This window comes from Phanerochaete carnosa (assembly GCF_000300595.1).
Source record: "Phanerochaete carnosa HHB-10118-sp unplaced genomic scaffold PHACAscaffold_1, whole genome shotgun sequence".
NCBI lineage: Eukaryota > Fungi > Basidiomycota > Agaricomycetes > Polyporales > Phanerochaetaceae > Phanerochaete > Phanerochaete carnosa.
In genome coordinates this window covers 1,641,825-1,669,626 of record NW_006767628.1, presented here as the reverse complement: position 1 = coordinate 1,669,626, position 27,802 = coordinate 1,641,825, and the positions used below count along the sequence as shown (strand labels likewise).

The following is a 27,802-nucleotide window of genomic DNA, read 5'->3' as shown; positions in this document are numbered from 1 at the left end:
TCGCGCGATCAGCGACACATCTGCTTGTACTCGTCCGAGGATGTCGCCCCAATCGCCGCGCATTCGATGTCGTCCTTCGCGAGGTCCTTCTTCAATATCTCGAGACAGTGCTCTGGTGACATGTTGTCGAAGTGTATCTCCTCAGGGAATCGACTCGCAAGTCCAGGGTTCGCGGCTAGCAGCGTGTTGATCTCCTTGCCGTATCCGGCGATAATGACGATGAGTTTCCCAACGAAAGCCTCCTGGGTGAGGATCCCGACGAGTTCATCCACTGCCTCTTTTGCGTACGCGCCCTCGCTAAGACGATACGCCTCGTCGATAAAAAGAACCTTGCCCAGAGCTCGTTCGAAGACTTGCTTCGTCTTCGGCCCTGTATGTCCGACGTATTGTCCTACCAGGTCGGACGCGGAGCACTCGACGACTTCTGTGGATGAGAGGAAGCCCATGTCGTAGTAAACTTGGCCCATCCTGCGCGCCGTGGTCGTCTTGCCGGTACCTGCTTCGTGTTAACACCAGCACTCCAGCTTATACAGGGATATACTCACCAGGAGGTCCCTTGAACACGAAGTTAGTCGGGATGAGATGCCGCGCCTCCCGTGCCTCCCACCCGCGCTGCTTGGTAACACGTGCGATGTTCTGGTACTCCTGCAGCTTCTCCACAATCTTCTCGCATCCGACCATATCCTCGAAAAGCTTCTTGAGGTTTTTGTCTGCCCTTTCCGCGCGGTTGAAGTTGGGATCGAAGTCCAAAGGCTCGAAGATAACCTCGAGCGGCCGGTGAGAAGCGGGAAGCTTTGATTGGCGTGACTGGTAGTTATTCTTCGCTTTGCCGAGTATATTCTCGATCTCCCCGCCGTTCCCAAAGTTCGGTCGGTCGCGGGCCCGACTGAGCATATCGATCGCCACCGCCTTGGCCTCAGGCGTCGCGTCGAGATCTTGGTCCTTCAGCTTCAGATTCAGGATCTCGAGAAGTTCGGAGTTGGCGAAGTCTGCGAAGCGAAATGCATCCTCAATTGCGAAGCGACGCGAAAGACCTGGGTTGACGTTCTGCAACGCGTTCAATACCGTTGGACCTCAGAATAGAACAACAACCGCGACATTACCTGGAACATTTCCCGCATCTGTCGCTCGTAGCCACACATGAGAACACATCGGTCTTCACCCGGGACGCTCTGAACCTCCGCGACGATGGTATCGATCACGGCCGTCTTGTAAAGATTCCTGCCGCCTGCGTTCTCGCCTCCGTACAACGAATATGCCTACGAAAAAATGTTAGCAGGAATATATCTATCCATGAAACGAGATGTACTATACCTCATCGATGACGAGGACCTTGCCAATCGTAGCTTCCAGAATGGCTTTGGTATTCCGCTCCGATTCTCCGATAGCACACCCGAGAAAGTCGGCGGGGTTCTTGAGCACGACTGCGGGGTGAATCAGAACCAAATACGACTGATCAAGCTGCCCCGAATTTCACCTTCACCGTTACTCAACAGTCCAAGATCTGCTAAGATCTGCCCATACAGCTTCGCAACCATTGTCTTGCCTGTCCCGGGGTTGCCGAGGAATACACGGTTGAGCGACATCTGGATCGGCTGCTTCTCTGCCAGTTCACGCTTGTAGTTCTCTGCGACGAGCTCGAAGAGGGTCTTGATGGACCGCTTGACCTCAGCGAGGCCGACCAGCTCGTGCAGCTTCTTCCATGCGGTACTCTCCAGGACTGCCTTCGAAGGGTCAGGGCCAATAATGTCCTCCTTCGTCAGGAGGAAGTCATCTGGGCGCGTCCTTCTCTTGCGTTCCTCCGTCAGGCGTATCGCCTGCCGCTCGGAGATGGTCGCAAGCATGTTGCGGAGCGCTCTGGCATTGCCAAAGCCTTCCTTCCCTCGTCCGCGGCCTAGACGCCTGACTGCAACGCGCATATACAGCCCGAATATCCCGCCCTCGACCTTCATCTGTCCATTGTACTTCTTCGATATCAGCTTCCCAAGCATGTGCAGGAGCTCGGGGTCGTTGTAGTCGCTGAACTGCAGCGAGTACGGCACACGACTCGCCAGTCCCGGGTTGTGCTCGAAGAACTTCTCCATCTGTTTGTTGTAGCCCGCAAAGATGAAGACCATCTTGCCAACATGTCTCTCCATCTCGCCGAGGAGGAAGTCGAGGATCTGCTTGCCACCAACGGTCTGTCCATTAGTGAGCTGGTACGCTTCGTCGATGAACATCGCGCCGCCGCCGTTCTTGGCCATGCGTTCGATCTGCCCCTTGATGCTGAGAACACCGTCGCTGGCCAGACGAGAACCAGTCGTCTCGATGAAGTTGTTGCTGGGAACAATGTTGACCAGAGCGAGGAACTTTGCGTAATGTCGTGCAACAGTTGTCTTGCCTGCATAGAGATCAGCTTATGCCTGAAGGCGAAAAGGAACTGAACGTACCGGTTCCTGGGTTGCCTCGCAGTACGACGTTATACCATTCGTCCTCGATCGACGCGCCCTGGCGCCGCGTGGTATCGATCTTGGCTTTGATCCGCAACAGCTGGGCCTTGACTTCCTCCAGGCCGGTCATCTCCATAATGGCGTCGATAGCGGAATTGTACGCGCCTTCGACATCCTTCTGGCGCCGCCACTCCTGCTCAGTTTCGGAAGCCGGTAAAGAAGGAAGTGTATCACCAGCCGCCGCTAGCGACGGCGTTACGGGCTGCTTTGGACTAGTCGCGAACTGGCTCGAAGAACAGGAAAGAGACTCAGACGGAGGAGCTTTCGAATCGGCGACACCGGATGAAGCTGAGGTGCTTATGGAATCTTTGTCGGCACTGCTCAGTGAAGACACAAGTGGCTGGGCATAAAGCAGTGGTAGAGGGCGAGGGCGAGGGGGGCGGGGAGAATCCGGCGCCTGACGAAGGCGGGGACGAGGAATGGTAAGAGGGGCCCGGTCTAGAAGGAGAAGGGGAGGAGTCCAAGCCCGAGGAGGAGGAGAATAAGGAGAATAAGGAGGAACAGAAGGAACAGGAGGGGGAGAGGGAGAGGGAGGAGGAGGAGGGAGAGGAAGAGGAAGAGGAAGAGGAAAGATCCAGCTTTCAGGAGAAAGAGGATCCCGAGGGAGGAGGAGGAGGAAGGATCCAATTACGAGGGGGAGGAGGAGGGGTCCAAGCCCGAGGTGGAGGTGGAGGAGAAGGAGAAGGAAGAAGGACCCAGTCCTCAGGAGAAGGAGGGGTCCGAGCCCGACGGGAAGGATGAAGAGGAAGAGGAAAAGCCTGAGCGCAAGGAGGGGGAGGGGTCCGGGCCTGAGGGTGAGGGTGAGGGTGAGGGTGAGGATTAGTGCGAGGGTAAAACCGAGGATGAGGGTGAGGGCGAATGCGAGGAAGAATAGCCTTTTCCCCTCCATCTTGCTTCGAAATGCGTTGCATATACTTGCGCTGCTCTTTATCCTGCTTCTGCTGCTTCCTAAGGTCTTTCTGCTCAGCAGCTTTCCGGAACCGAATGCGTGTGCTGGAATTGGGAGGAGTAGGATCATCGAAGGCCCCAGCACTGCGCCAGCATAGAAGGATTTGGCCTCTTGTCGTCATGTTTCGTGGACCTTCCAATCGCGTGGTTGCTTGCCGCAGATAGCCCGTGGCACCCAGTCAAAATGTTGCGTTGAGCGCTTAAGCCACCGCGACTCCGGATAGTAACACCCTAGACGTTACGAAGCTTGTGTTCTGGATCAGCTGTGTATACAGAAACAGTCAGCCCTCAGGCAGAGACCACATCGCATATTGGCGCACTGAATTACCAAGGGAATACGGAAGACACTTGCGACGCAAGCTATATGCTGTCGCCGATAACGAAGCGTGCTTGTATCAACGCGAGTCCTATCAACGCGGGTGGCAGAGATGTCCCACTTAGCAGAGAAGTATTAGATGGGCGGGGAGAAGTGTTGATTAGACTCACTGTGCGGATTGAATTGCTAGTTGAGCTGAAGCTCGAATACGTTGCGGGTGAGTTGGTTGGAACAGAGATCGGGCAGGTCGAGTACGGGCAGCATCCTGCGTAGCCTTCCTCGTGTGGAACTAGCCACACATGGTTTCCCGCCAGCAGAAGGTGGCCTCGTGCATGTCCTGGATATTAATCCTCGTGTCGAAGCGCGACACCCAGCCGCTCGTACAGATGGGAGGCGATAAAAGCTAGAGACCAGCGTGTATGATGTTGAGCGAGCAGAAAGTTGCTAAGGCGAGACTTGAGCGGGTACTAGGTCAATGCTCGGAAGGCCATATCTCTGCACGGTCAGGTGCGCTTAGTAGACATCCTCGTATAGCTGCTGCAAAATCCTAGCGTGGTATTCTTGTCATAGCGTAGGTATCGGATGAAGATGGAGATACATATACATGTGTGCTGATGTTCTCGTTAGTGCGTGTCATGGCCTCGATAGACAGGGACGACTCACCCACAGCATCCTTAACACTACCTTTGAGCAAGCGCCTGCCAGGGCTGTTCATCACAAAACGTTGCTGTTCAATCCCAGCGTCCAGCAAAGCGCATTAATCACTCCTTGATAGAGGTAAGCTGACGCTCGAACGTTACGACCGTAAGCCATGCTTCTACTCCAGATCTGTATGCGTTGAATACCAGTCCGGCCTGACTATATGTGGTAACCTCTCACCTGAGATGAGGCACAGCCTCCGACCTTAACGCATGCGTCTTGATCTCAAGCTCATAGCTCTGCGCCTTCCCTGTGATTCCCCTTTCATTCAAATGTGTGTTCATCCTGTGCACGACCTCTGTTTGTGCATTCTATACGCATTGTGAGACGGCTCGGGGAAAGCAGCGTGTTGAGATATCGCAGGCTTCCATGCAGAGATCGCTTTGGAGATTCTGCTGCGCGATAATTGCAGCGAGACCGAGTTTAGGATTCAGAACGCGGAGGACGCGTGCCATGGTGGTGAAAAGGCAAGTCGCGCCGTCTGCCTTTATGGGCGCTTCTACTCAAAGGCGGGCATCACCTTCGCGTGTGCTGAAAGCGGAACGTTGGACGCATATGTTGAATTCATACCTGAAACTCATCTCACTCTGTTCTCTCTCGCAGACTGTTTCTACTGAGGCCCCCATACCCTTACGACTTTACGATCTGCGACGATATGGCTGGCCGCCGCCTCAAAGAGAACCTCTACCAGGGCCTCCCTGACGTGCACATGAACACCGTCAAGAGCACCATCAACAGCCCCGACATCCGCATGTCCACCGCTAAGAGCACTCTGCACGACGTGCACATGAATACCGCCCGTGCAGATACCCTCCGTAACGACAACTTCACGCCCCGCCAGCGCAAGCTGCTGTCGAGCCCCGAAGTGCAACGCAAGGCCACTGTCGCACAGCTCTGTACGTACGCCTCACATCTTTGCATCTGAAACATGTTGTTCAACGTTCCGGGCTGGTAGACTTCCTCGACTACTACTTCCAGCATCTTGGTTACCTCGACGCGCGCAGGGATCGTCGTGCCAAGTTCGACGAGGACACGGCCCAGCGGGGGCTCACACACTCTGAACACCAAAAGGAGTGGAAGTCGTACTGCGGCAGGGAACGCGTTGTTCTGCGCAGGCGTAGGGCAAAGCTTCGCGTGGAGCAGTTCCACATCATCACCCAAGTTGGCCAGGGAGGCTATGGAGAAGTGTACCTCGCGCGCAAGCAGGAGACCGGTGAGGTGTGCGCCTTGAAACGTATGAAGAAGAAGACGCTCCAGAAGATGGACGAGGTGCGTTCCCAGCGCTCATCTGAGACTGCTCCCACATTGAGCGGATGGAGTAGATTCGACACGTTCTTGTCGAACGCGATATCCTCACTGCCACCAGGACGCCATGGCTTGTACGTTTGCTGTACGCCTTCCAAGACCCTCAATATGTCTATCTAGCCATGGAGTATGTCCCTGGAGGCGACTTCCGCACCTTCCTGAACAGTGCAGGCGTGATCGCGGAAGAGTATTCGCGCTTCTACGCTTGTGAGATGTTTATGGCAGTCAGCGAACTGCACAGGCTTGGTTATATTCATCGTGATTTGAAACCAGAGGTATGTGGCGCCGATTTTGAAACTTGGCTTGTTCCTCATCAAAATGCGTAGAACTTCCTCATCGATGCTACAGGTCATGTCAAGCTGACAGACTTCGGTCTCGCTACTGGTGCACTGAATCCACAGCGAATAGAATCGTTGAAGATAAAGGTTTGCGATCAGCTCTGTGTTCACTACCCTCAGTCATTCAACGATCATGCAGCTCGACAAAGTGAAGGATAACAAGGTAGTGCAACGCTCGACCATGGAGCGGCGATCAATTTTCAAGTCTGTCCAACGCCAGAACCCTCAGTGGGCTGACTCAATTGTGGGCTCGCCGGATTACATGGCGCCGGAAGTTTTACGAGGAAAGCCCTACACTTATGCCGTCGACTTCTGGTCCCTTGGCTGCATCTTATTTGAGCTCCTTGCTGGGTTCCCTCCATTTACCGGTCAAACCCCAGAAGAGACCTGGACGAACCTGCAGAAATGGACTGAGGTGCTGCAGCGGCCACAGTATGACGACGAGGATGTGGAATATAACCTTTCGGATGAGTCGTGGAACCTAATCAAGAAGTACACTTATTGTTCTTCCTTCGTCCCTCTTCTTGCCTAACGCTTCAATAGGCTGATCACTTATGCCGACCTGCGGTACAAGACGATTGAAGATGTGCAAGGACACGCATGGTTTGCCGGTATTGAGTGGGAGCACCTCCGCGATGTCGAGCCTCCGTACATCCCGGAACTGTACACCGAGACCGATACTCGCTATTTCGACGATTTCGGCAACGAGGAGGATATGGCCAAGTACAACGAGGTACGAGAGAAGCAGCGCCATGTCGACGAGGTCGAGGAGCGCGAAGAGATGATGTCGCGGGGGATCTGGGTTGGCTTTACCTTCGGCAAGAATGGGCCGAACTCGCGGGCTCTTGGCGCGATGAGTGTGCCGGACGAACATGGGCAGATGACGACCATTTTCTGATGTAAATTCCATGATACCCCGCGAGATGTTACTTGGGAAAAGTGAAGCTGGCCCCTGCCTCTGCTGTACGATCTAGAGCCCCATGTCTTTGTCTCACTGTCAACGGCTGTCTCTCATGTTTCTGGAACACGTAATATACCTTGTAGATATCCTCGGAATAGATAAGTTCGCTTTCTGTCTTCCAAGCTTTAGCCCTGCAAAGACCGCGTCATATACATTCAGCCTTATACGCTCGCGTCTATGCGAGCTCGAACGCGACCGCCGGACGTCTTCCGTAATAGGACCTAATGGGACGCGCTTCCATCATTTTCTGCGTCTCTGGGCGTGCGCGCCGCGCGTCATCGCGACTCTCGCGAGACCAACTCGGACACTCGTTTATCGTCCACACCCAGGTGAGGGCCGAGATTTCGCACAACACAGCTAGTCTTCACGGTTGGCGCAGCGCATCAGGGCCTCACACAACATGCCGAATGATCCTACATCTCAGGCAAACTTTCTCGAGATCGCCTCTGAGCACATCGACTTTGTCTGGCATCTGGACTTCGAGGCCAAGGCCGTCGCTGGCGCAGCAACACATACGCTCCTGGTTAAGCAGGACGGCGTTCGCCATGTTGTGTAAGTAACCTTGTGTCTCTATAGCGAGGGCTTGGCTAAAAGGGTTGAGTGTAGATTTGATACTGCCGCTCTGGACATCTCAAAGGTTGAGATCGATGGGCATACCGCAGATGTAGGTGTTTCTTTTGTATCTACTGGAGGGGAACAGTGATGTTGATGTTGAGCGATGTGTTCAGTACAGACTGGCAGATAGCCACCCGGTGATGGGCTCCGCGCTGCATGTCGCGCTGCCCAGGGTTCCTCCGATAGGCCTCCGTTTCAAAGTGACTGTGCATTATAGGACGACAGAAGACTGCAAAGCGTTGCAATGGCTTGCAAAAGAGTAATTTTCAATTGATATTTTCTATCTGTCGAAAGCTGATGAAGTTGTGAAGACAGACTCAGGGTCAGAAGCACCCGTACTTGTTCAGCCAGTGCCAGCCGATATACGCGCGCAGCTTGGCACCGATGCAAGACACTCCATCCATCAAGACTGTGGGTGTATTCACGTACATTCTTTCGACGATGAGAGCCTGAAAAAGTGAAAGACCTACACCGCAGCGATCACCTCTGTTCTCCCGGCCCTAATGTCCGCCATCCGAGTGTCCCCGCCCCAGGACGGCCCCGCACACGGCGGCAAGGTTATCGGAAAAGACACAGTTGTGTACAGGTACAACCAGGTCTGCTCCTCCGTTATTCTCTCCCCTCGCTGACTTCGTTAACCCACCGTCACAGCCCATCCCGATCCCCTCGTACCTCATCGCCATCGCTGCAGGCAACATCGTGTACAAGCCTTTCCCAGCCATGCCGGACAAGAACTGGACGAGCGGCGTTTGGACCGAACCAGAGCTCATCGACGCGGCCTACTGGGAATTCAAGGAGGACACGGGCCGGTTCCTCGCTACCGAAGAAACCATCGTTCCGCCGTACCGCTTTGGTGTGTACGACATGCTCGTGCTCCCGCCAAGCTTTCCATTCGGCGGTATGGTAAGTTTCGCGGTTCCGGGTTTGCTGGGTGCAAGCACTAATTGTGGTCTTTGAACCGCCAGGAAAATGCGTGTTTGACATTCCTAACCCCCAGTAGGTGATGGCTGGTTCGCTTAAAAATTTCGAGCTTATGCCCTTTTCGCTCGACAGCGCTGCTCGCTGGCGACCGTTCCCTGGTAAATACACTAATTAGGCGCATAGCGTAGCTTATACTTAAAGCGCACAATAGGTCGATGTTGTAGTCCACGAACTCACGCACTCATGGTTTGGCAACGGCGTAACGTATGTACTATATGCACATATTTTCTCCACCTTCCCTCACTCATAGCCCTGTAGGAACGCCAACGCGACACATTTTTGGCTGAACGAAGGGTTCACGACGTACATGGAGCGCGTCCTGCAAGAGAAGCTGCATTCTCCTGCCGCGCGAGGCTTCCAATACGTGATCGGCTCCAAGAGCCTGCGCGACGCACTCAAGAGTTATGAGAGCGCGCCGAAGTACCAGCGGCTTGTCATCCCGTTCGAGAAGGGAGAAGACCCGGACGATGCGTACAGCGATGTGCCATACGAGAAGGGTGCGAATTTTTTGCTGCACCTTGGTGGGTCCGCGTTAGATTTTTTTTGCAAAGTTGTTTTGCTCAGTTAGAGACAGAAAGGACGCTTGGCGGCCTGGATGTGTTCTTGCCGTACATCTACGATTACGTGAGCACTTTCACAGGCAAGAGCATCACTACCGATGTCTGGAAGCAGCATCTATACGCGTATTTTCAAGTGCACGGAGGAGAGGAAAAGGTCGCAGCGTTAGATGGCATACAGTGGGATGTGAGTCTGCTCCCATTATGCCACGAATATGGTCGGGCTAATAATGTGTTTCCCAGGCCTGGCTGCACGGCGAGGGTATTGAGCTCCCAGTGAAGATGGAATACGATACTACCCTGGCACAGCAAGCATACGACTTGGCGTGGGTGCAAGTATCGCGGCCGCGTGGTATATACTGATGCGCTGTACAGCGAAAAATGGGATAAGTCGAGGTCGGTCTCGGATCCCATCCAGACCTTCAAAGAGTCGGACATCGCATGCTTCAACTCTAACCAGAAAGGTAAGCGTACACTGATGTAATAGAGACTGACGATACTCATATTCCCTTAGTCGTCTTCCTCCAGACCCTGCAATCCTACACTCCGCTGCCGGCCGCACACGTCGACGTGCTTGCCGATGTATACCACTTCTCGTCTGCGACTAACGCCGAGATTCGGTTACGGTTCTACGAAGTCGCGCTGCAGGGCCCCACCTCGGCAGCGGCACGCAAGTACACGCCCGATGCACTGCGGTGGGTCGTCGGCGACGATGGCTCAGGTGTCGTCAAGGGCCGCATGAAGTTCTGCCGACCAGTGTTCCTCGCGGCGAGCAAAGTCGACAAGAAGCTCGCGCGGGAGACGTTCAGGGCGCACCAGATGGCGTTCCACCCGATTGCGGCAAAGATGATCGAGAAGGTGTGTCCCGCTGCTAGCTTGGGATGTCGTAAAAGAGACTGACGGCGGTCTGACAGGATCTCCAGCTGTAAGATGAAAACAGGCACGACGGAAATCATGCGACAGTTAATGTGCGTCACGAGGGCAGATCCGTGTGCTAGTAGTGTACAACGGAAGATATCTTTGCTGTTGCCTAAAGCCGTGTACCCACGCCGCACGCTTCTTCGTCCCGGAGGCCCACATTAGTGCTACTGCCTGTACACAGATCCAATATCATCGGAGAGGTCATCCGAAAACGTCCGCTGTGCGGCCTGCAGAGAGAAATGCCGTATGCTGAGGAAAGAACGTCAGCATCGATAAGACGTGCATCCTAGCTCACAGGTCGGCCAACCGGCTCGAGCCGGCTCGGCCGCACGCCACGCCTCGAGATGCTCTCCCGTGCAGCCCACGCACCTCTCGCCGCAGGCACCGCCACACCAGGCCATACCGCACTACGTTAATCCGCAATTGCGCACTAACGGATCGTCGGTGGGTGTGCGGAGAGACGGAGGACAGGAATAGAACCGTGCGGGCGGATCCCTAGGATCGCAGCTCCGTGCGTGCCCACCCTCAGGTTGAGATCGAAGCATTCCTGTCGAGTAGTATTGAACTTTGCATAGTCCGGCGTATGCACGGTCGGGACATGGGCACAAAGCGGAGTAGAGAAGGCGGAGCTGTGAAGATTTGTGCACTGCGCCGTGTTCGCCGCGGGCGCATGGCCCGTCAGGTGCCTCTCCATGTCCATTCTGCGGGTGATAGGGCTTGATATCGCGAAAGAGGGGTCGCAGCGCCTTGGAGTGTCACCGTCGCTGGGAAGAATGGATTGACAAACCGTGGTACCTGGTCCACGGTTCGGGGCGAGCTTGTGCTCTTCCCCTGTTGGGATATTTCCGTGTGCAAAGCAAAGCGACCTGCTGACCCACCCGAACAGTCGGTAGAAAAGACGCGAACAGGATTTGCGTTCATGTGGTTCCAGACGGGTGGCTCTGTGCAGAAGACATCCCTCAGTATCGATGCCAGGTCGCAGTCATACGAATCTTTAGCAGAATGCAGCAGCCGCCGGGCGCGCAAGGAACAGCTGGCAGAAAGCACGGTCCTGGGGCCGATATTTCAAAGCATTCCTCTTCGGCTTACCCTAGCCGAGCTGACTGCCGTAACATGCCTGTGAGCTGAGACACCCACGACCTGAGAAGAAACAGACCGGAACGACTGCTTGCAAACGGGCAGACATTTGGCAAACTCCTGTGAGACAGCAATCAAACATGCTCTTACTGCCGTACGACAGTTGTACTCCGAAGAAGCTCTCTTCCGGTCGAGCTTATATGCATATACTGGGACAAATACCGAATAGATCGCACCAAGACGATCGCACCAAGACAATCGCAGCAAGACAGTCACAGAAAATAAGCTTGAGGCAAAAGAAAGCATATAAGCATGGGCAGTTTGGTGTATGATTGAGAGAGTATGCATGGCATAGGATACAGATACGGTGCGGTTCGAGCGGTTGGACGGTAGAAGAGGAGGGCTTGACCCTAGATAGCCCTGGAACGGAGGGAGAGTGGTCGGGCGTCGGGCCTGAATATATCAATATCGTGTATTTACTCTTTGACCGGGGCTTCGTGTTCGACAGCAAGGATAGCTGCCCGCTTCTCGGCAACACGAGCAGCACGACGCTCGCGCGCAGCCTAAGCACACAGTAAGCATGCTGTTTACGAAAGTGCTGGGAGAGACGGACCTTGTTCTTGGTGCGGCGAGCCTCCATCTGGTCGGAAAGGACCTTGGTTCGGCTCTTCTCGGCCTTAGCCTTGTGGATATACTCCATGAGAACACGCTTGTTCTTGAAAACGTTACCCTTGGACTTCTGGTACAGCTGGTGGTATCTGACAAGCAGATGTTGGCGGGGATCCCTATCGTCAGAGAAAACGGGAAGACTCACAGGTGCTTATCGATCTTGCCAGCCTCCCTGTACTTCCTCAACAAACGGCGAAGAACCCGCTGTCTCCTCATCCAAAGCACCTTGGTGGGCATACGAGCCTCAGAGGTACCCTGGCGTTTACCCTGGCCGGTATGGCGACCTTTGCGCTTAGCGGCCAGAAGCTCAAGAGTGCGGGCGCGCGAATGGACGGTGTGGGGTTTGATGATAATGCGACCATCCTTTATGAGCTTCTTGATATGCGTACGGGAGTTAGCGTTCCCAATCTCGCTCTGCTCGGCGGGGTCAAGCCAGATTTTGCGCTTGCCGACGCTTGCAACAGATGCGGCGAGCCGCTTTTGCGAACGGAGGTTGACCATGGTGCCTAAGAGTTGAGAAAAATCCGGACGGCAGCATGACAGCCTCGTCGATGAGCAAGATTGTGTGAAAATCGGGCATAGGTTTACTCGCCTTGAGTCTTGAGGAGGGTCGCTGAGGGCAGCGCACAGCGGGGATGGCCCCCAGCGTGCGAGTCTGGGCTTACGTGAGCAAAGCCACACGGCATTATCCGAAACCTTATAAGCTGAGCTTTACAGTGGTCGGGGAACCGGCATTCCCGGCCGCACCCACGTACCGGGGCCGGGCCAGCCCCGGCAGCGGCCCCGCCATGCGTCAAACGGCCGGCGGCCTTGCCTTTGTCGTTCTCACCAGCGCCGTCGTCGCCAGTCGTGCGCCTCGCCGGCTGTTCGAACCGCATCCAGCCCAGAGCATGTCCGCTCCTCTGGGGCGGCCTCTGCCTATTCTTTGTTTCCGAGACTACTCCTACCGGTTTGCCCACGCCTTGACCCGCCCCCAAAGTGCTCCCGATCTCATCCGGCGTGGCTCACTCGTTGTCTCGTGCCATGCTGGAAGCTCCCGTTTCGCGAGTGTGGACGTTGCCTCGGTCTCTTTGGATAGTTAAGTTCGTAGCGCGCCTCCGTTGGGACTGGCTATGCTGAGTCTGTGAGCTGTGTATTTTTGCCTGCCGCTGGGGAGGGCTATAGAGCCTGGACAATGACCTCACCGTCGTTCGCGAGACGACTGCTATCCGCTCCCACCTTCAGCTGCAGGCACCGGTGTACGCTTCTCTCCGCCGAAGATTATCGGAACCTTGTCGGACAGTGATTACCTCTGTGGGTGGAGTTGTGGACGGAAGTACGGCAACCTGGCTTTCATGCGAACATGGAACGTGTCTTGCAGCCTCTCAGGACCCTTGGGCACTGGAACAACGTTCTGATAGTGTCAGCGCTAGCGGCACCATCTCTCTCGCTGCCTTACTCAATACCAAACCGCGTTATCTCGGGCTCGCTTGCTCTTGGACAGGAATCTGGTCTATACTTCTAAATTTCGCTTCGTGCGTATCTGAGGTACATGGCCCTGGCCCTCCCGATACGCTGATCGTGGTATGAACGGCTTCTAATCAGATTCCCAACGAGGGCGCGGCACCGTGTCGTTTTCGTCCGCGCGATGCTTGCTCATCATCACCTCGTGTGCGATATCCGGTCAGGCAGAGCAGGCATTGCTTCGAGGATTGGATGAGATTTTGCGGATCGATTTTACGTTGATAGGAACGAGTCGCCGAGAGTAGTAGAAAATACACCTTTCTGTACCTGCAGTCGTTTGACAACGAGGCCGTCGCACCCTCAAACGTTCACCGAGCGTCATGGACACACCAGCCGACGACAAGCTTGTGTGTCAGAACCGGACAGCCCTGTGCTTGCAATTTTCTCTCGGACGATCTCAGCGACGGCAGGACGGGCAAAAGTGCCAGTGAAGGAATAATTTAAGTAATTAGATAATCCCGATATATAAGTTCGGAACACACAAAACTCCACTTTCCCCCTTCACTTTGTTCAGTCCCTTTCTCCGTCAGCAAGTTCTCGCCTCCTCTGCCCTCCAGTCTTAAAGGCACTCAGCGGGGGGCACGTCTCCTCTCGCTTGCCTTCACCACCCCATCTCTGCATCCAACACCCCTCTCTCAGAACCGTGTTGGCCGTCATGATATCCCTATAAACAGCATAATAACTCAGAGCCTTCATTCGACGCCTGCGAACGTCTTCCCATCACATTCCGACACTCTCGACATCGCACACACACGCACACTGCTTATTCCAGACGCATCTCCACGCACGATTCCACGCACTCTCAATACGGCCATGGCAGATACAACAGCGAGCACTGAAGCGCCCCAAGCCGACGGCGAGGGACCAGAGGGCTCAGATAAACCGCCGCATGGTGACATACGTACAGACAAACCACGCAGCCGTAGCTTCATGTCGAGGCGGTTTTCAAACGGAACCAAGCACGCGTCGACAAAGCCTACGCCCATGGCCACAGCCGCGCAGCTACCAACAACGACGCCGGCCACGGGCCACGTCCCCCTCCCACCCCCCGACTCATATAGCTACCCTAAGTCCCCCGAGCGTACACGTCGCGACCTACAACAGTTCGAGCTCGGCCAGCAGCTCGAGAAGCTTAGCATGAACGGCGGCGTCGCTCCGATGGACAAGGAGGCTTCGTCAGCAACGACCGGCTCGATCACGCCGTCTACCAGCGAGTCGCCCTCTGCCTCGGAAAGCGAGAGCTGGAGCTTGCCCTCCACACAGCCGCCGAGCCGAGCCCCGAGCTTCTCCGCCGGTAAAGCTGGGGGAAGGGTTTCGCTTGACAAGGGCGAACATCGCGACCCTGAGCCTCAGCCGCTCAAGAAGTCACCCACTAAGACCTCCATCAAGAGCAAGGAGAGTAGCAAGACACCGACTGGCCGCAAGATCTCTCCCACCCCTTCGCGCGAAAGTACGAAGGAGGGAAAGAGCCGCCCGCCGTCCGTCCACTCCGACTCCGGTCAGAAGTTCACTCTCAAGGACCTTCTCGGTGCGCCTAAACTTGTGCGGAGATCGTCGGCACGTTCGACTGGCAGCAGCAAGAGGTCGGGCGGGTCGGATGGAGGGCGGTCCGTGGCTGGGGATAGTACAGCGAGTTTATTGAAGAAGTACGGCGTATGCGAGAAGGTGGCTATCGGCAGAGGTGCGACGTCCGTTGTCCGACTGGCTCACAAGTGGGACCGATCAGAAGAGAAGCTATACGCTGTGAAGGTACGTTCGCGTTTCTACTAGCCTTCGGCAACATGCTAACGAAGCTCTGTGCAGGAATTTAGGAAGAGGCGGAAGAACGAGACAGAGAAGGAGTACGTCAAGAAGCTCACAGCCGAGTTCTGCATTTCCTCGACCCTTCATCACATCAACATCGTCGAGACCGTCGATCTCGTACAGGATGAGAGCAACCACTGGTGCGAAGTCATGGAGTTCTGCCCAGGCGGCGACCTTTACGCCGCCATCAAGCGCGGCGGCATGTCTCCTGCGGAGGTCGAGTGCTGCTTCAAACAGATTCTCACTGGTGTGCACTATCTGCATAGCCAGGGTGTTGCCCACCGTGACATCAAGCCTGAGAATCTTTTCTTTGACACAAAGGGCCATCTCAAGGTGTGTTTCCTTTTTGTGTTGCGCGGCGTTGCATCGTCTAACGTTAGCCGCAGATCGGAGACTACGGAGCATCCACCGTGTATCGCTTACCGTGGGAGACGACGATACACATGTCCACAGGGCTGTGCGGAAGCGAACCGTACATAGCTCCGGAGCAGTTTTTGGGCAAACGTAAGCAAACGGCTTCGTCTGCCACACGCCTTGCCCCCTAATTGTCTCTCTTCATATTCTTCATCTCTTCCGGGCTCTGCAGCATACGATGCCCGCTTGGTCGACATTTGGGCCTGTGGTATTGTGTACTATTGTCTGCACTTCCAGGAGCTTCCGTGGACCGTGGCGCAACCGACCGACGCCCTTTTCGCGGGATACGTTCAAGCGTGCCAGTCAACCGTATCGGCGCAGTCGCAGTGTCCGCCGACAATAAACAATTTGTCGCCGCGCCCGTGTCGCCCTCTGATTCGGAAGATGCTCGAGCCGAACCCTAAGCTCCGGTGTAGCATCGATGACGCGATCAATCATCAGTGGGTGCAGAGCATCGAGGTTTGCTACCTCTGCGAGAAGCCGTCGCACAAGCATGTTTACGCGCAGTCAATGGCCGAGTCGCATGTGCATATCGTTGGGTCATAGCCTATGTGGCAGGTGTTCACTTCGGACCCGGCTCAGACTCTCTGGCGTCCCGCTCATATGCACGCGCATCGTTGGAGCTCTATATTGTTGTAATACCTCTTGGCGACGGCTGTTTCTTCGCTCCTATTAGCTCATACTCAATTAACTGTGTCGTCTTTACTTTCACATCCGCTGCTTTTTATTATCTCTCATCTCTCATCGCTGTTTCTCGTTTTACGTTCGCACTCACGTCAATGTAGATGTACTACTTCGCCTAGTTTGTAGGGTGGCACGTTTTGGCTTGCTCTATACGCTCTGGAATATCATGCGATTCTGTCATGAACGATGAACGATCGATGAACGCGGGACTCCGGTATACGACAGGTAGACTGCGCATCACGATTCGTCTTTCTTTCTCAAGGAAGAACACTGGCAGGGTTCTCCACGAAGAGATCGAAGTTCACGACGCGCAAGCAAACCCGTGTTGTAAGAAGCATGGCCTGCCAACTCTCGAGTCCAATCACAACCGAATCTAGGTGATCTACAGTATCTCACGATGAGAGGCCTACGTCACGTACCGCGCGCAGGACAGGCTCGAAGCTTCAGAGTATTGAAATTGATAAAGCCATAATTATAGCGTCGAATACAGATGCTGTGTGCAGCTTTATACAGCTATACACTGTAGATGGGCCGGTGCGCAGTAGATGACTTACGCCAGCTAGGCGTGAACATTACGCGATACGCACAATGGGCGTTGGTCGGGAAACGCATTTCCTTGAGATTTCATCGACATAGCTCTCTGAGTGGCGATAAATACCTGGTCCCTACAGTATGGGTAGTGCTTCCACAGAGTAACATCCGAACGATGGGGGACCTCAATTTCAATTCGCGAGCAATCAACCTCATCGGTCACAGAAGTTTCAGCACGTATGATATTCATGCTACCTCCGGGCTCCGGTGACGTACGCGCATTGGATATGACGAGTGCGCTACACTGGCTTGCTGTACGGCGCATGGCTGGGGCCGCAGCTTCGATTTGACAATGGGCAATACTTATGAGTACAGTGCTGCCTGGCAATACCGCTCTCGCAGCTTGTGATTGCCAGTGTTTGTCCTCCCGCAACCTCCACTGGCCGATCGAGACTATTCGTGTGCCCGCAATCTGCGTACTATGCGTAGGGGACACCAGCGGGCCATAGGGATGACCATAGCACGATGCTTGAGGTACGGAGTGTTCAGATGCTGCCTGATGGCCGGTCCGTGCTCGGGATGTGATGCACGCATTGCCCCTTCCCTGTACGCATGAGTAGGTGCACTATCTATACACGTCCGAGTCGGGCCTAGTGTTTGCCAGGACATCAATATTGTAAGTAGGAAGCTGCGGCCTCGCTTTTCTCTCGCGCATCAAACAAGCGCCTTGCGTTGCTCAAGCACTGTACCTCTCTTTTCAGGCTCAAGTAGAGCAGTAGGCTCACACAGGTTTCTCAGAGGCTAATCTGGCGCAATCCACTAGAGTGAGTTAGATCCCTGTAATAACTGTTTGTTTACTGTTTATAAACTGTTTATAAACGTTTACAACCGTTTGCTGTGTGTTTACAAAAAAAGTTTACACGTAAACTAAACGGTTGGAGCCTTAGTCCTAGCAGCTTGCATAAAGATAACTAGAACTGGTAATGCAGTGAAAAATCGGCGACGTAGGCTGATGCATTAAGGGGGAATCGAACCCCCGGCGGGTCGATGGCAACGACCCAGGTTACCACTACCCCATTAATGCATACGAAACGGCCCTCTGAGCTTTCTATGCCTTTTATCTATTATTTGCCTGTGTTATGCAGGACCTTCCGATTCTAACAAGGACAAACATTCTACCGGCGCGTAGCTGCGGGACTAAGCCTAAGGCCTGAGGCTTGAGACCGCGGTACAGGCACTCACTCCTCCAGGGCATCCTCCCCTTCACTATGACTTCAAATCTCGACGTAAGTGGCGTACCCTTGAGCATGCGGATGTTGCTCATAGCTCATTCAGCGCGCCATCCAAATCGTCAGCGCCGCTATCGAGGAGGACAACAAGCAGAACTATGCGGAAGCATATAAGCAGTACTCGAATGCGCTCGACTATTTCATGCTCGCGCTGAAATGTATGTGGTCACGCTGTGCATGCTGGGCTTTGCGACTGAGAAGCTTTAGGGGAGAAGAACGATAAGCTGAAACAGCTGATTCGGGGGAAGATTGAGGAGTACATCAGCCGCGCAGAATCGTTAAAAGAGCACATGCAGCAGGCAGAAGACAAGCGTGCAAAGAAGGCGGTTGGGGCGGATGGTATGGCGAACGGGGGAAGCGGGGGCAAGGGCATGAAGTGCGTTACACCATCTGTGTCTAAACGTTTATGTGCTTATGCTCGCTTGAAACAGAAAGGGTGACGACGACGACACGGACCCAGAGGTCAAGAAACTGCGAGCTGGGCTTACGAGCGCCATCGTTGCAGACAAGCCCAACGTGAAGTGGGATGATGTTGCCGGGCTCGAAGCTGCGAAGGAGTCATTGAAGGAGGCTGTGATCCTGCCCATCAAGTTCCCGCATCTCTTCACTGGCAAGCGAACGCCGTGGCGCGGTATCCTCTTGTATGGTCCTCCCGGTACTGGGAAGTCGTACCTCGCGAAAGCAGTGGCAACCGAGGCAAAGGGCACTTTCTTCAGTGTCAGCTCGTCCGACTTGGTTAGCAAGTGGCAGGGAGACTCGGAAAGGTCAGGCTCGTGAATAACATGCCCTTAATTCAACTCTCACCTGCTTTGACTCAGGCTTGTGCGACAGCTGTTCGAAATGGCACGCGAGAACAAGCCAGCGATTATCTTCATCGACGAGATAGATTCATTAGCCAGCTCGCGAAGCGACGCGGAGTCTGAAGGCTCAAGACGCATCAAGACGGAATTCCTGGTGCAAATGAATGGTGTCGGACATGATGACACGGGTGTACTGGTCCTTGGCGCTACAAATATCCCATGGCAGCTCGATAATGCTATCAAGCGGCGGTATGCACCTCTACTCGGCCATTTACTCCGAAATTGACACCTCTGCAGTTTCGAGAAGCGGATTCACATCCCATTACCTGGTCTTGAAGCCAGGAAACAAATGTTCATTTTGCACATAGGCGACACACCAAACGAGCTGACCCAAAAAGATCTGAAACTGCTTGCCGAGAAGACTGACGGGTACGTAATTCAGCTATAGCATGACCCTGAATTCATTTGTGCGTGATTAGCTATTCTGGATCGGATATCGCCGTCGTTGTTCGCGATGCCCTTATGCAACCTATCCGCAAGGTCATGTCCGCGACACATTTCAAACCTATGGACGACGACGGCAAGAAGAAGTACACGCCGTGCTCTCCAGGGGACCCTGCAGCAAAGGAGACGTCTTGGACGGATATCGAAAGCGACGAGCTCAAAGAGCCACCACTCAGGCTGGCCGATTTCCTGAAATCACTTGAGAGCGTACGACCGACGGTCACTGCCGAAGACATAAGGAAGCATGATGCATGGACTCTTGAGTCTGGTACGCGTCTTCTTTACATCATTGATGCGTGTCAATCTCATAAGTTGTACAGGCAATGAAGGTGTATAAGTTGTCAGGTGCTACGAGTGTATATTACGGACTGTTGTTTTATGATATAAGGCTTATGGACTCTCGTTCGAACATTGTGCGCCATCTATTTTTATTTTGTCTGTCATGACTGAACATGTGCATTACAGATCTTACAAACTGACAGCGCTCGTGTGGCATCGCGATATCTGCAGCGCGGACACGAGTGAGAAATGTCTGGCTCCAACCTTGCCGTTGCCCTGACTGCGATGACCCCATGCGACTCGCGTTTGCCAGTCAAAGTTACATACGTCTGTAGGTATGAGCTGAGTTGATTTCGCGTCTCCACTACGGCGTCCGGCGCGCTGCCAGTTTGCGCAGGCCCTTGCCACGCCAGCGAACTTTCTCATTAATGTCAGCCTCTTACATGACAAGCAGTCGTATAGTGTTTGTCAGGCGTTGATGAAACTCAATCACCCGCAGGTGCCGGGCTGGAAACCTGATTTCCTGGCGCGTGGGACACTCGAGCTGTCTGATGCTTCGTGGCGATGAATGACTAGATCACCACGACAGTGGCAGTGGCACTGCTCCTCCGCTGCGTATAAGCTTGCAGGCTTTCTAGCGACCACGTTGACTCACTACACATACGCAGACTCAAGCCTTCGAAGGATCCGGCAAGACGCCTCGGGCGCCGGTCAAAACACCAGACATACCCGATCCGGCGCAATTGTCCCTTGTCCTTCTTTTACACCATTCTCAACCTCCAGTCACCCTTTCAGGACTCCCATCCTATTCCCTGGACAACAAAAGGGCCAAGTCCGGCGACAGGGAGTACCGTTAGGCCCAGCAGAGGCTCAGATACAACAGGCACACTACAGGCTTTCTGGCGTCTAAACTAGGGCCACTTTTGGAACGATCCCATCCCGGCCGCGAGATAAAAGGCACCCGTCCCCCTCTGACCCCAGGTCCGCCTACCTGTCGTCCATTGCCACACCCATTCTTCCCTTCCCACCTTTCAGTGTCTCACTTGTCGCTTCAATCAAGATTCAACATCAGTTTCCTCCCATCTGACTTACCCCGCCTCCGATCAGTCCGAAAGATGCCGTACGATGCAAAGCCCCAGCTGTGGCGCCGCGTGCAGTGGACGCCTGATGCCAGCGACGAGACAGACAGAGACACCGACTTCGGCGGTGCCCAGACGCCGTCGGAGCTCTCTGACGCAGATGACGGCTCCGAGTACATCGATTCCGAGTACGGCGACGACGGCGCAGCACGTGCGGAGGAGCGGCGGGCTTCTGCGCGAACGCGCGCGCCTGAGCCGCCATCTTCGGCAAGCTACTCGGTAGGTTGTCAATGGTACTTATGCGGTCGTATAAAATCACTCATGCCGGCTCCGCAGCTGAACCAGCCGGTGTGGGTCAAAGTGAAAGGATCTTGGTATATCGGAATGGTTGAACAGATCATCAGAAATTCTTCATCCAAGGTATATACATAACATGACTCTCCATTCTTATTGTAGGGACTTATTATTCTTGGCAGGCAAATCGAATATGTCCTCTTTACGTGGTGGGATTCCGTAGCCTGCAAACCTCCGCGAGGCTGCGGACGACCGCCGATCCACTCCGAGGTGCCATGAAACCGGCTGAGGCCAAGGATGTCGAGAGATGGTTGCGCTCTCAGCAGCATTAGGCGGGCCCCCCAGCGCCATCTCGAAAGAGCGTTCAGCCCGTGAATAGAGCCTGTCGCCAGACCGCGTATTTATTTTATCATAATTGCTAGAGGCAAAAAGAGGGGATCATCGAGTTATGTATTACTAATTCCGTGTTTTTCTATTCCATGTCGCATGCATTGTAAAAATACTATTACACAGTCTTCATTAGTATCATACCCATTTAACAATATTTTCCGTTGCGATTTCCTGAGGGCCAGGGCGATGGCGGCGTGCCCGGACAGCAGGCGCCTGTGCCAGGAGACGCGAGATCTGAGATCCGCGACATAGGATGGGTCTGCACGCGCACGCGCCGTCCTTTGCCTCTCGACTTCGACGGGCGACCTGCCCTCCGCGGCTTCTCTACATTTTTGTGCCCAATATTACCCACATATTTCTAACTGTCTGAACAACGATATCAAGGCCCAACATGACGAAGACGTATGTGATGACTGGGCTGATTGAGAAGGTGCGTAATGTATGTCAGGTGCTAGTGGCTAGTGCTCACACCGGCTACGCTATGTAGATGCAATCACCCGACCAGGACTTCCGGTGAGTATTCGCGATGCGCGATGCGCGGCGTGTGTACCCACAAGCGGTGTGCAGGTACATGGGTCTGAATGATCTCCTGCTCGAGATCAAGCAGGATCCGGGCAACTTCCTTGGGGACGAGAACATGGAGAGTAAGGTTCTCAAACAGGTCCTTGCTCTCGTTGAGGACAAGATCTCAGAAGTCAAGAATCAAGCTGTCAAATGGTGAGATATTACCCGTCAGGACGCCAGGATGGTCGCGATCCTAAGATGTTCTCTACAGTCTCGGTCAGCTCATCAAGATCATCCGTGAAACTCAGATGGTCATGGTGGTGGACAAGCTTATTGAGTTTTCCTCATCACAAGATGAAGAGCTGCGGGATATCTCAGGCCTTGGTACGCTCTGCGAGATGCTCAGCACGGATGCACTCTCACTACTTTCGTTGCATACAGCCCTCAAGACTATAACTTCTGAGTTGCCACAAGAGGGAAAGATTGCTGCGAAAGCCTGCGAGAAGCTGACTCCCAAACTTCTCGATCAACTACGGAACGTAAGTACAGCATGTCGCGTCATACGCTGCTGTCTCGCTTATGGCGCTTCATGTAGTCGAGCATTCCGCCAGAGACACTCATTGAAACACTTTCGATCCTTTCGATCCTCATTGCACGCTTCCGTCCATATCTCGCCGACCCTAACCTGCAACCACAGCCATTAGCTGTCCTCACACCACTGCTCCAGCACCCACGTTCCGCGGTGCGCAAGCGGGCTATTGCCACGCTCGCACAATATCTGCCACTTTCGCAGCCACAGCATTTCAGCGAGCTGCTGACGGTGATTATTCTACCGAACCTCGCTCCTTCTGCCAGCGTAGAGAAGCAACGTACGACTGTGCAGCTTGTCGCCGCCGTCGCGCGCCATTCTCCACATCAAGTTGCCACTGTACTGAACGACCTCGTACCAGGCATCATCAAAGCGATTGCAAAGGACGACGAGGAGCTCAGAGAGAGTGGTCTGCAAGCGCTCGAGGCTCTTGTGCTCAAATGTCCTGCAGAAGTCACGCCTTACCTGAGCAGCATTATTCAGTCTGGTACTCAATATATCAAATACGACCCCGTGAGTAAAATTGCCGCTATCAACAGCATTTATATTAAGTAACGCGCTGTACAGAATTACGCTGGGGACGACGAGGTAGACGAGGACGAAGAGATGGTTGACGAAGATGATGACGACGAAGCCGAACTTGACGAGTAAGTGTATACATCGCTTGTTGGTTAAACAATGGCTTACATCATTCAGTTACTCTGACGACGAAGACACATCGTACAAAATCCGTCGCTCCGCCACAAAATTACTCGCCGCTGTTATCGGCACACGCCCTGAACTACTTATTGCACTGTATAAGGATGTTTCGCCGGTGCTCATTTCACGCTTCGGCGATCGTGAAGAGACTGTCCGTCTGGAGATCTGGTCTACATACGGTATCTTGCTCAATCAAACGAACCTCTATGGTTCAACCCCCCAAGCAAAGGACGCCCAGTTCAGCGCGCGCAAAAGGAAACGGGAAGAAGGTAGCATGGAGGTCGAAGAGAATCCGATCACTCTCCTTCGTGGGCAAGTACCACCGCTTGCAAAGGCTTTGTTGCAACAGTTGAAGTCTACGAAGACACCAGTCACTACCCTGCAGGGAGGCTTCTCTCTGCTGCACGCCCTCCTGACAGTCCTTCCCGGGTGCTTGACAGCGCAGTCAGCACAAGTAGTTGCCAACGCCAAGGTTGTCCTCTCTCAGTCTACAACCGGATCCTCAGCCAACCTTCAAGTATCATGTCTCTCTTTCCTCGGTCTGTTCTTCTCCACCCACCCAGCCACCGCTTACTCAAATTCCTTGGACTCCATCATCGCCGCCCTTCTGAAATCCATCTCCGAGAGGCACCCCAAGATTGCCTCCGAAGGCTTCCGTACCTTTTCCAGCCTGCTAAATGCGCTCAACCCTGTGCAAGGAGCCGCCTGGGTCGACCGCGTATATACTGAGGCTGTCTCACGCCTGAGCAACCATGACACAGATGCTGAGGTCCGTCTATGCGCCGAGCGAGTCATCGCGGATCTCTGGATCTGCGCCACAGATGTCGTCAAGGACAAGGGTGGCAAGGAGTGGGAAGCGATCTGCCGCGCCAACGCACGCACGGAGGGCGCCGTCGATGTCGTCACGCGTGTGGCGCTCAAGGCGGAGGTGAGCGACCAGTGGGTCAACGGGTGTGTCGAATGGGTGCTCGGCCTGCTGAAGAAGAGTGGACGATCCGGCAAGAGTGATGTCTTTACTTGCTTGGATGCGCTTCTCAGAAGGTAGGATCATACCCGGCACAGCGACAGCGATCACTATCTGACCTTATTTCAATGTAGGTACAGCACGGTTCCCGCCGACTTGCCTCCTACCTTGGTTGGCCAGCTCAAATCTTATGTTTCGACCGCGGACATCTCTCTCCTCGCCGCTGCACTCAACATAGTTGCGCTCCTCCTCGAAGTCGCGCCGACGTCTACGTTCCCCGAGGTTGAGAGTGATCTCCTCCAGGATATCTATGCTGTCGCACATTCGTCATTGGTATCGGGCGCGCCGTTCGACTCGGTCCTTAACTTTTTCGCTGCGCTCGTACGGGCAGATATGCAGATCGCGACACACGTCGTGCCGAACCTCGTTATCTCTATCGACAGGGCGCCCAAGTCGGAGGCGTCACAGGCGAACGTGGCGCGCTGCATCGGACAGGTCGTCAAGTGCCAACAGACGGTTGCTGCCGGTACCATCGTGGAGTTCGCCAAGCAGTTGAAGGTACGGGTACGCTCATCGTCACATGGCTGTGAACGATATTCTTACAATTTGGTAGGCGAAGTCGCCTGCTAAGCCTGAGAAGGTCGTGCTCAGCTTGTTGGTCATGGGAGAAGTTGGCCGCTTTATGTGAGTCCGGCAATTGAGGTGATCGTCTTGGTCTGACGCTTGCATGCCTAGCGATATGTCGCCTCAGACGGACATCTTCAACGCAGCTATCGAACGCTTCGGTTCTGAGGTCGAAGAGATCCGTACCGCGGCGGCCTTCGCTGCGGGTGAGTGCTCACTTTGGTTCCTGACGTTTTGAGTCATGCTCATGTCACTCCAGGTAACATCGCGGTCGGAAATCTGCATCACTTCCTACCCTTTATCGTCAAGATGGTTGAGAGAGACCCTGCCAAGCGCCTTCTGTCTCTACATGCTCTGAAGGAGGTCGTCACTCACTGCTCGCATGGACAGTTAGAGAATGTGGCGGACATGCTCTGGGTGCCTCTGTTCCAGAACTCTGAAGAGTCGGAGGAGATCACGCGCAACGTTGCTGCGGCATGTCTGGGCAAGCTTGCTATTACCGCACCGTCAAGATACCTTCCTCAGCTTCATGTACGTCCCCGGGGTCACTGCGGTATAAATATGACTGACGGGCCCTTAGGAACGCATTCGCGACGAAAATCCCGCCGCGAGGGCCACTGTCATCTCTGCCATTCGCTACACTTTCGCCGAGCCATCCGCGACGTATGATGAACTGCTCAGCGCCACTATCATGGACTTCCTCTCGTTAGTCGGCGACCAGGATCTTGTGAGTGCTCTTTGCTCTCGGCCATCCTGCGACGGACTTAACTTTTCGTCCTGTAGACCGTTCGCCGTCTTGCCTTATCTGCTCTCAATTCTGCCTCAAGGACGAAGCCACATCTCATCAGAGAACATCTCCCGGCAATCCTCCCGATCCTATATCAGGAGACAGTTGTCAAACCCGAGCTCATCCGCACCGTCCAGATGGGTCCCTGGACACACAAGGTCGACGACGGTCTAGAGGCCCGCAAGACCGCGTACGAGACCCTCTACACGCTGCTAGACACCTGCCTCTCGAAGCTGGATCCGCACGAGTTCATCAGCCACATGTTGGTCGGCCTCTCGGACGATTCGGACGAGGTCAAGGTCATCTGCCACATGATGCTCTTCCGTCTGTCCCAGGTCGCGCCGACGGCGATCTCGCAACGGCTGGACGACATCACACCTGCGCTCGAGAAGAGCATGAAGGGTGCGACGGTCACGAAGGACACCGTTAAGCAAGACCTCGAACGTGCGGGTGAGCTCCAGCGCAGCACACTCCGCGCAGTCGTCGCACTTAGCAAAGTTGCTCAACCTGGGGCGTCGCCACGATTCGATACACTCGTCGAGAACACGAGGAAGAGCAGCGAGTTAGGCCAGGAATTCCAGGACCTCGTCGGAGTGTAAACGGTCACGATATGAGAAAGGAAGAAATGTAGAGTATAATGGATGAGAGACGTTATATCGCGAGCCTCATTTGTACTTGTGGTTTTCTTGCTGCTTTCAACGCTAGTTACGCAGTTCAATGTACATGTCTTGGCCCGATCTCGCCATATTGCGCTGCTCGCGCACCACTGGCGAGCGCTAGCTGCTGTTGAAGCGCCCGTTTGTTCGTCCTGACCGTCGTGGCACCTGTCCTTAACGTTCCGAAATTCGATCTCGCATGTGTTCCCGGTCAATATGCTGCAACTCGAGCCCGGAGATGAAGTGGGGATGCGGCTTCCTCGACGCGCGGTCTGCACGAGGACCGAGGTACACTCGCTTCCTGCACAGAAACCGTAGTAGCGGGACGCGCATTTATGAACGTAAGGCCGAGACTGAACAGCTTAGGCGGATGCAACCTGCCGAGTACCATACGCGGAGCGAGCTCGAATACATGTGGCGTGCCCTGTATGGCACTTTAAGAATTTGTCGAGCTCTTGAGCTTCGCCTGCGGCACGTGTGACCATCAACACCGTTATCACAGTTATGCTAGACTCCAACAGATAAGCTAGAGCACATTGTCCGGCGTACTTTGAAAATGCCAGCTTAATGTTCCGCCTACGTCGTGTGATCCAGGAGGTGGTTAGACCAAATCGTTCCTTCGCTGCATGCAACAACGCACGTTGATGTTTAAGCGGCCCAGATAGAGTTTGCATAGAAGGATACGAACCCGGTGCCCGTCTCTTCTCCTCAACTTGCATGATGCCACAGAAAAGAAGAGACTTGCAGAGCTTGAAGCTCCAAGAGACGACGGATGCATCATGATGCGTACTCTGCAATCTGAAAGCGTCAACATTCCCATCGTGGCTGTCGTACTAAAATTATCTGCTCTGCTAGAGTCCATACGCCCGAGAGAAACAGGTACGAATAAAAATTGTGGTCATTGAACCCCAGCTTACAGCTCTCAAAACGGCTTACGCACTCCGGCGAGTGAATCATCATCGACACGCTCTTTTTCGGGACAGATCATGATTGAGCCTTTTATGCTCTCAGGTCTCATGCTACGTGTCAGCAGCCGTTACTACAGTACTCCACAAGTCCTGATTGAGCAGCCACGCTTTCCCAACGGCGGCACCACAGGACGTCGGGACCCCTACAGATACTTTCCCTCGAAGTCGAACCTTGCAGCCGCACTGGTATGTGATTGATATCTCGTTGGTCGGCTTCTAACCCGGTCAGCATCACACATATCCTTCACAGGAATCTTTCACTCACGAAATACACAGCATTGGTGGAGAGAGACCTGATAAGCCATGTAGCTGCTCTCACCGAAATCATGAAATGTTGCCCCTATTGTTCGTGAACACCGCCCAACACACTTCGTTGAATGGAGCCCGAGCCCTCGTGCGGCGACCATCGACAGCGTCCATACGAGCAACTATGGCAAGCCCTTGTTTTAGCCGACCATAATTGCTAACTAGGATAATGGACCACCGGAACAACACAGCCTGTCTTCGATGTTGAGAAAAAAATTGTGCAAGCAGGTATGGAGTTTGGGCCGGCACAGATGCCCTC

General features: G+C 54.2%; 9 protein-coding genes and 1 non-coding gene across 10 annotated transcripts; 7 read left to right on the top strand and 3 right to left on the bottom strand.

Annotated features, from left to right (window-relative positions):
• Nucleotides 1–8: 8 nt before the first annotated feature.
• On the bottom strand, nt 9–3,722 carry PHACADRAFT_203774 (uncharacterized protein; the record flags this gene model as incomplete). The annotated part of the gene is made up of 6 exons (XM_007389991.1): nt 2,430–3,722; nt 1,478–2,380; nt 1,315–1,424; nt 1,104–1,259; nt 546–1,047; nt 9–496 (listed from the first exon to the last, which is right to left on the bottom strand). The coding sequence occupies exons 1-6, from the start codon at nt 3,505–3,507 to the stop codon at nt 9–11; spliced, it is 3,237 nt and encodes a 1,078-aa protein (XP_007390053.1). The 5' UTR covers nt 3,508–3,722.
• A 1,363-nt stretch (nt 3,723–5,085) lies between these two features.
• PHACADRAFT_246635 (uncharacterized protein) lies at nt 5,086–7,116 on the top strand. Its single transcript, XM_007389990.1, has 6 exons — nt 5,086–5,348; nt 5,408–5,721; nt 5,775–6,032; nt 6,084–6,182; nt 6,235–6,587; nt 6,639–7,116. The coding sequence occupies exons 1-6, from the start codon at nt 5,108–5,110 to the stop codon at nt 6,991–6,993; spliced, it is 1,620 nt and encodes a 539-aa protein (XP_007390052.1). The 5' UTR covers nt 5,086–5,107; the 3' UTR covers nt 6,994–7,116.
• Nucleotides 7,117–7,358: 242 nt separating this feature from the next.
• Nucleotides 7,359–10,277, top strand: PHACADRAFT_246632 (uncharacterized protein). Its single transcript, XM_007389989.1, has 16 exons — nt 7,359–7,385; nt 7,436–7,608; nt 7,663–7,720; nt 7,785–7,930; nt 7,983–8,082; nt 8,136–8,267; nt 8,323–8,574; nt 8,637–8,667; nt 8,725–8,750; nt 8,804–8,856; nt 8,911–9,173; nt 9,227–9,396; nt 9,453–9,535; nt 9,585–9,673; nt 9,724–10,067; nt 10,124–10,277. Exons 2-16 carry the CDS (start codon nt 7,457–7,459, stop codon nt 10,136–10,138), a joined length of 1,914 nt encoding a protein of 637 aa, XP_007390051.1. The 5' UTR covers nt 7,359–7,385; nt 7,436–7,456; the 3' UTR covers nt 10,139–10,277.
• A 1,059-nt stretch (nt 10,278–11,336) lies between these two features.
• Nucleotides 11,337–12,384, bottom strand: PHACADRAFT_246631 (uncharacterized protein). Its single transcript, XM_007389988.1, has 3 exons — nt 12,022–12,384; nt 11,821–11,965; nt 11,337–11,770 (listed from the first exon to the last, which is right to left on the bottom strand). The coding sequence occupies exons 1-3, from the start codon at nt 12,375–12,377 to the stop codon at nt 11,684–11,686; spliced, it is 588 nt and encodes a 195-aa protein (XP_007390050.1). The 5' UTR covers nt 12,378–12,384; the 3' UTR covers nt 11,337–11,683.
• Nucleotides 12,385–12,564: 180 nt separating this feature from the next.
• PHACADRAFT_246629 (uncharacterized protein) lies at nt 12,565–12,992 on the top strand (the record flags this gene model as incomplete). Its single annotated transcript, XM_007389987.1, has 1 exon — nt 12,565–12,992. A coding segment is annotated over exon 1 (290 nt), but the record flags the coding sequence as incomplete, so codon positions are not given.
• A 951-nt stretch (nt 12,993–13,943) lies between these two features.
• PHACADRAFT_246628 (uncharacterized protein) lies at nt 13,944–16,441 on the top strand. The gene is made up of 4 exons (XM_007389986.1): nt 13,944–15,128; nt 15,183–15,515; nt 15,569–15,686; nt 15,769–16,441. The coding sequence occupies exons 1-4, from the start codon at nt 14,310–14,312 to the stop codon at nt 16,140–16,142; spliced, it is 1,644 nt and encodes a 547-aa protein (XP_007390048.1). The 5' UTR covers nt 13,944–14,309; the 3' UTR covers nt 16,143–16,441.
• Nucleotides 16,442–17,824: 1,383 nt separating this feature from the next.
• On the bottom strand, nt 17,825–17,895 carry PHACADRAFT_t5. Its single transcript has one exon. It is a non-coding gene; the product is annotated as a tRNA-Gly (tRNA).
• Nucleotides 17,896–18,060: 165 nt separating this feature from the next.
• PHACADRAFT_246626 (uncharacterized protein) lies at nt 18,061–19,789 on the top strand. The gene is made up of 8 exons (XM_007389985.1): nt 18,061–18,097; nt 18,147–18,258; nt 18,308–18,476; nt 18,532–18,864; nt 18,919–19,149; nt 19,198–19,329; nt 19,380–19,672; nt 19,725–19,789. Exons 1-8 carry the CDS (start codon nt 18,080–18,082, stop codon nt 19,739–19,741), a joined length of 1,305 nt encoding a protein of 434 aa, XP_007390047.1. The 5' UTR covers nt 18,061–18,079; the 3' UTR covers nt 19,742–19,789.
• Nucleotides 19,790–20,740: 951 nt separating this feature from the next.
• On the top strand, nt 20,741–21,590 carry PHACADRAFT_246624 (uncharacterized protein). Its single transcript, XM_007389984.1, has 3 exons — nt 20,741–21,041; nt 21,099–21,182; nt 21,239–21,590. Exons 1-3 carry the CDS (start codon nt 20,799–20,801, stop codon nt 21,386–21,388), a joined length of 477 nt encoding a protein of 158 aa, XP_007390046.1. The 5' UTR covers nt 20,741–20,798; the 3' UTR covers nt 21,389–21,590.
• Nucleotides 21,591–21,737: 147 nt separating this feature from the next.
• PHACADRAFT_203767 (uncharacterized protein) lies at nt 21,738–26,495 on the top strand. Its single transcript, XM_007389983.1, has 14 exons — nt 21,738–21,876; nt 21,934–21,959; nt 22,014–22,163; nt 22,222–22,334; nt 22,392–22,489; nt 22,546–23,052; nt 23,107–23,186; nt 23,236–24,279; nt 24,337–24,766; nt 24,816–24,886; nt 24,938–25,032; nt 25,086–25,357; nt 25,407–25,553; nt 25,610–26,495. The coding sequence occupies exons 1-14, from the start codon at nt 21,838–21,840 to the stop codon at nt 26,210–26,212; spliced, it is 3,675 nt and encodes a 1,224-aa protein (XP_007390045.1). The 5' UTR covers nt 21,738–21,837; the 3' UTR covers nt 26,213–26,495.
• Nucleotides 26,496–27,802: the final 1,307 nt, after the last annotated feature.

Bases quoted from the DNA above. Each gene is read 5' to 3' on its own strand.
- PHACADRAFT_246635 (XM_007389990.1), top strand. From the start codon at position 5,108: ATGGCTGGCCGCCGCCTCAAAGAGAACCTCTACCAGGGCCTCCCTGAC. The intron at 5,349-5,407 runs GTACGTACGCCT...CCGGGCTGGTAG, and splicing joins GGCCACTGTCGCACAGCTCT to ACTTCCTCGACTACTACTTC. The intron at 6,588-6,638 runs GTACACTTATTG...ACGCTTCAATAG, and splicing joins TCGTGGAACCTAATCAAGAA to GCTGATCACTTATGCCGACC.
- PHACADRAFT_246632 (XM_007389989.1), top strand. From the start codon at position 7,457: ATGCCGAATGATCCTACATCTCAGGCAAACTTTCTCGAGATCGCCTCT. The intron at 8,575-8,636 runs GTAAGTTTCGCG...TTGAACCGCCAG, and splicing joins GCTTTCCATTCGGCGGTATG to GAAAATGCGTGTTTGACATT. The intron at 8,857-8,910 runs GTATGTACTATA...ATAGCCCTGTAG, and splicing joins TGGTTTGGCAACGGCGTAAC to GAACGCCAACGCGACACATT.
- PHACADRAFT_246631 (XM_007389988.1), bottom strand. From the start codon at position 12,377: ATGGTCAACCTCCGTTCGCAAAAGCGGCTCGCCGCATCTGTTGCAAGC. The intron at 11,966-12,021 runs GTGAGTCTTCCC...TCTGCTTGTCAG, and splicing joins GGCAAGATCGATAAGCACCT to ATACCACCAGCTGTACCAGA. The intron at 11,771-11,820 runs GTCCGTCTCTCC...CTGTGTGCTTAG, and splicing joins CTCGCCGCACCAAGAACAAG to GCTGCGCGCGAGCGTCGTGC.
- PHACADRAFT_246628 (XM_007389986.1), top strand. From the start codon at position 14,310: ATGTCGAGGCGGTTTTCAAACGGAACCAAGCACGCGTCGACAAAGCCT. The intron at 15,129-15,182 runs GTACGTTCGCGT...AGCTCTGTGCAG, and splicing joins AGAAGCTATACGCTGTGAAG to GAATTTAGGAAGAGGCGGAA. The intron at 15,687-15,768 runs GTAAGCAAACGG...CGGGCTCTGCAG, and splicing joins GGAGCAGTTTTTGGGCAAAC to CATACGATGCCCGCTTGGTC.
- PHACADRAFT_246626 (XM_007389985.1), top strand. The intron at 18,477-18,531 runs GTGCGTTACACC...CGCTTGAAACAG, and splicing joins AGCGGGGGCAAGGGCATGAA to AAAGGGTGACGACGACGACA. The intron at 19,330-19,379 runs GTACGTAATTCA...GTGCGTGATTAG, and splicing joins CTTGCCGAGAAGACTGACGG to CTATTCTGGATCGGATATCG.
- PHACADRAFT_246624 (XM_007389984.1), top strand. From the start codon at position 20,799: ATGCCGTACGATGCAAAGCCCCAGCTGTGGCGCCGCGTGCAGTGGACG. The intron at 21,042-21,098 runs GTAGGTTGTCAA...CCGGCTCCGCAG, and splicing joins CATCTTCGGCAAGCTACTCG to CTGAACCAGCCGGTGTGGGT. The intron at 21,183-21,238 runs GTATATACATAA...TATTCTTGGCAG, and splicing joins TCAGAAATTCTTCATCCAAG to GCAAATCGAATATGTCCTCT.
- PHACADRAFT_203767 (XM_007389983.1), top strand. From the start codon at position 21,838: ATGACGAAGACGTATGTGATGACTGGGCTGATTGAGAAG. The intron at 24,887-24,937 runs GTGAGTCCGGCA...TTGCATGCCTAG, and splicing joins GGAGAAGTTGGCCGCTTTAT to CGATATGTCGCCTCAGACGG. The intron at 25,554-25,609 runs GTGAGTGCTCTT...TTCGTCCTGTAG, and splicing joins TAGTCGGCGACCAGGATCTT to ACCGTTCGCCGTCTTGCCTT.